Genomic DNA, 3702 nt, shown 5'->3' with positions numbered 1-3702 from the left:
ACCCCCCCCCCCCCCCCCCGGAAAACAGAACGCAATAATTCTGGAACAGCTGAAAAAAAAACACAATTTAATTGAACATACAACTGTTGCATATTATGATAATTATTTAAAAAAATGGAAGTGTTTAAAATAGAAAACAAAAACACCTCTCCAATAGCACAGAATGTGCAAGTTAACTGGTAGGGCATTCCCTAAAATGATGAGCTGTTATGGTGGTATAATTGAAAATCCAACGTGTTTCCATAAACATTTTTTTCCACTGAAATTTGAGGCACAAGAGTCAGAGGGACCTTGAGGGTATTCTTATATACTCAACCCCTTTCACTAGTTTCTACCAAGTCAGTAAATACAAGCTGCTTCAAAGGGTACTTGGTTTGAAAGGAAAAGTAATGTCTGAGTGAATGTCAGAGTGAAGCACTAAGCATATTCAAGGCATGAGGCCCTATAATAGAAGTTAAGCTCACATTAACATGTAACCATCTTCCCAATTATGTATGCTTACTATGAGAGCCACTTTGACCCATATTATCCACTCCCTTCCCTAATTCATAGCTATCTTTCCAGTTTTCCTAAAAGTTATCTATTTCACATCAAGTTCCACATAGCTAAGCCACTGTTAAGAGTTGTAAAAAATGTGGGAATGATTTGTTACTGGAAAAGTACTGAAGTTCTCCTAAATTTAATAGTGCAGACTAAAAGTTACCTGTCACTTAAACTATACTGAGTGGGAAGGGCGTTGGGTCACTTAGAAATTACAAACACGTATGAATTTCAGGCACGTAACTCTAAGTCCATCAATGTCTCATAGCAGAAAATGTTTGAGAACTGCCTGCCTAGAAGACGGAGGCCCAACATTTATAATGCTAGAGAGGCAGGAATAGTCCTAGAATTTTGTTTTGCCAGACTGCACTCTTTTTTTAAAAAAAAAAAATGTATTTTTTATTGATTTCAGAGAGGAAGAGGGAGAGATAGAAACATCAATGATGTTTCATGTACCTTTCACTTATAATATATACAATAGATAACACACAAACACAACCTTTAAATAGGCAAACATTTTTACTTTGTAGTCTGTGTAAAAAGTCCACGGGCAAAAGGCAACTACTACTCAGTTTTTCTTCAGTTTTGGTTCATACCTCTTATCTACCATCTACTCTATGGTTATCTCTAAGTGGTACAGGGGAAAGAATGAAAAGAGGATTTTTTCAAAGTAGGAAAAGCTCTGGATTCTCACTAGATTTAGAGATGCACCAATGCAACTTCTTTTTAAAAAATATATATTTTTATTGATTTCAGAGAGGAAGAGGGAGAGATAGAAACATCAATGATGAGAGAGTATCATTGCTCGGATGTCTCCTACATGCCCCTACTGGGGATGGAGCCTGCAACCCAAGCATGTGCCCTTGACTGGAATCGAACCCGTGACCTTGCAGTCTGCAGTCCAACGCTATCCACTGAGCAAAACCAGCTAGGGTGTAACTTCTTTAAAAAAAAAAACCAAAAACAACCCCCCCACCACCAATCCCCAAGGTGCTTCACACTCACCCCCCGCCCCTCACAAGAGAATACCCAAATGAGGTTACCCTACTTTAACCAGAACTTAACCTTGAATTGCTAATTCTCCACTTTGACCCTCAAAAGTGGAGTCAATTAAATAGCTTCTCAATTTTAATTTGCATACAGATCACCTGGGGTCCTTGTTAAAAGACAGATTCTACTTCTGTGTGAGGCTCCCAAGGTGAAGTTAATGCTGCTGGCTCTGCTGACCCAGGGACCATACTTTGAATTGTAAGAAACTAATAGGAGATTGACTATCATTCAACTTTCATTTTCAAACTCTGGTGTTCATCAGACTCTCCTGTGGGATCTTGTTAAATTTAACTACTTGCAATTCTGGGGTGAGCTGAACATCTATAATAAAATATCCACAAGTGATTCTGATACACACTAAAGCAGTGTATGAGGCCCAGAAATCAGGATTTTAAAAAGATTCCCAGGTGATTCTAATGTGCAGCCAAGGTTGAGAACCACTGCACCAAATGGTAAAAGCAGCTGGTATAACAAAGGGGAAAGGGTACCATTTACATCATGGACAGTGTAAACTTGTTTTTAACATTTTTCACTATGGCAGTAAAGCCTCTTGAAGAAGGGGTGCCTTTTCCTAATAAGTATGAAGGCATTTTACAAGATAAGGGCAGTCCTGTGACACCAATCCAGTAGTTGCCCGCTACAGACATACTACCCTATCTATGCTCTGTGAACTCCAAAGAGGGAAGATGGAGATAATAATCACTGCCATGACAACTTGTTAGCTCATAAGGAAGCAAACACAGCTGGAGCAGTGTCTTCCTTCTCGGTCTCCTACTCAATGAGCATCAAAGGTCCATTCCTTATCCCTATTGGTTTATCACTGAGCTGAAAAAAAAAATAAATCAAAATTACTTTATCAAATTACTTTGTCCTGGGGAAAGAAGCACAAAAGGTTTTATCCCAAACACTTCCCCGAAACCTGGAACCAGCTACCTGGTTTACTGGAAATTTATTGTGTTATACTGAATTTAACCCAACCCCTACCTTTTCCTCAAGGCAACCAGAGTGCATACTCTTTTAGCATGTCTGACATGGGGGTTTTGCCCAGGAATACATTTCTCATGCTTCATTTCCATCACTGGTGCTGAAATCACCAAAGCATCCCAGGCATTCATGTACTATTGTCCCTAGTACAATTCACAAGACTTGATTTCATGCTTTTCACCTTTGACCAAAATACTAAAAGGTACCAGCCACCGGCAGCACAGCAATATAAATCTACATAGTGTTTTATACAATTATTTCAAAAGCGAAGTTTATAACTAAATTGAACACCCGTTTTTATTACAAGTCAAACACTAAAGGATCAATACAAACTGGCTGCAAGAACAGAGCAAAGAAGCGACAGAATTTACTTAAAAACAAATTAAAATAACCTCATGGCTCACTCTTAGAGAGTAATCTTGTTACTCTGAAATATCTGGGCAAATTTAGAAGGGTAAGCATATCAAGGGTAGGAAAATATTCCTTTCAAATCCTTTGTGGTTGTAGGAAAACGGCTACCACCAAATCCAAGAGAGCTACATTTATTTCAAACCACAGGATCAGAGCCAAACTGTGGTCTATCAACGGTTGAATGCCAACTTTTTCAGTGGGTCAACATAAAAAAAAAAGACAAGAAAAAATAGGATGTGTCTGGGTCTCTGGTACAGACCGAGAGAGACTTGTGGGATAGGAAAAACCTCCAATGGGCCCGTGCACGGCCATACCATACAAGCTACCAGGGACGCCCATAGATACGTGCACCGCCAAGAACACTTCCAGCCTTTCGCTCTGTACTGCGGGCTGTGCTCCAGCTGCCCTGTTAAAAACAGGTGAGGAGACTATTCAGATCGGCGACAAGAAGAGCACAACAGTCTCTCATATTCCCTTCCTGTCTGGGAATAACCTTTTGGGCCTATACTGGGCAGCGGAACCCCGGTCCTGGGTTCCATCAACAGCTCCCTCAGCCCAGGTCTCTAATCTTCCCCGAGAGAGACAGATTGCAACTCGAGAAGGAGGCGAGGGACGGGGACCCAAAGTTCTGGAAACCTTGCAAATCTTCAGTGTTTACAAATCCCTTCCACACCGACGAAGCAGAGCTGGGGTTCTTGTGCCCGGTAGGTAAGTTCC

At 40.6% G+C, this 3702-nt stretch overlaps 1 protein-coding gene across 1 annotated transcript in view; it reads right to left on the bottom strand.

Annotated features, from left to right (window-relative positions):
- Positions 1–2705, bottom strand: part of UHRF2 (ubiquitin-like with PHD and ring finger domains 2, E3 ubiquitin protein ligase) — a 59367-nt gene extending 56662 nt beyond the window's left edge. Inside the window, exon 1 of the mRNA XM_014535713.1 lies at positions 2604–2705. Coding sequence (XP_014391199.1) covers positions 2604–2705 — 102 coding nt within the window. The remainder of the gene's footprint in view (positions 1–2603) is intronic.
- Between the last annotated feature and the right edge of the window lie 997 nt (positions 2706–3702).

This window comes from Myotis brandtii, unplaced genomic scaffold, assembly GCF_000412655.1.
Source record: "Myotis brandtii unplaced genomic scaffold, ASM41265v1 scaffold149, whole genome shotgun sequence".
Lineage (NCBI taxonomy): Eukaryota > Metazoa > Chordata > Mammalia > Chiroptera > Vespertilionidae > Myotis > Myotis brandtii.
The sequence above is the reverse complement of the archived record's forward strand: the minus strand, read 5'-3'. Positions and strand labels throughout refer to the sequence as shown.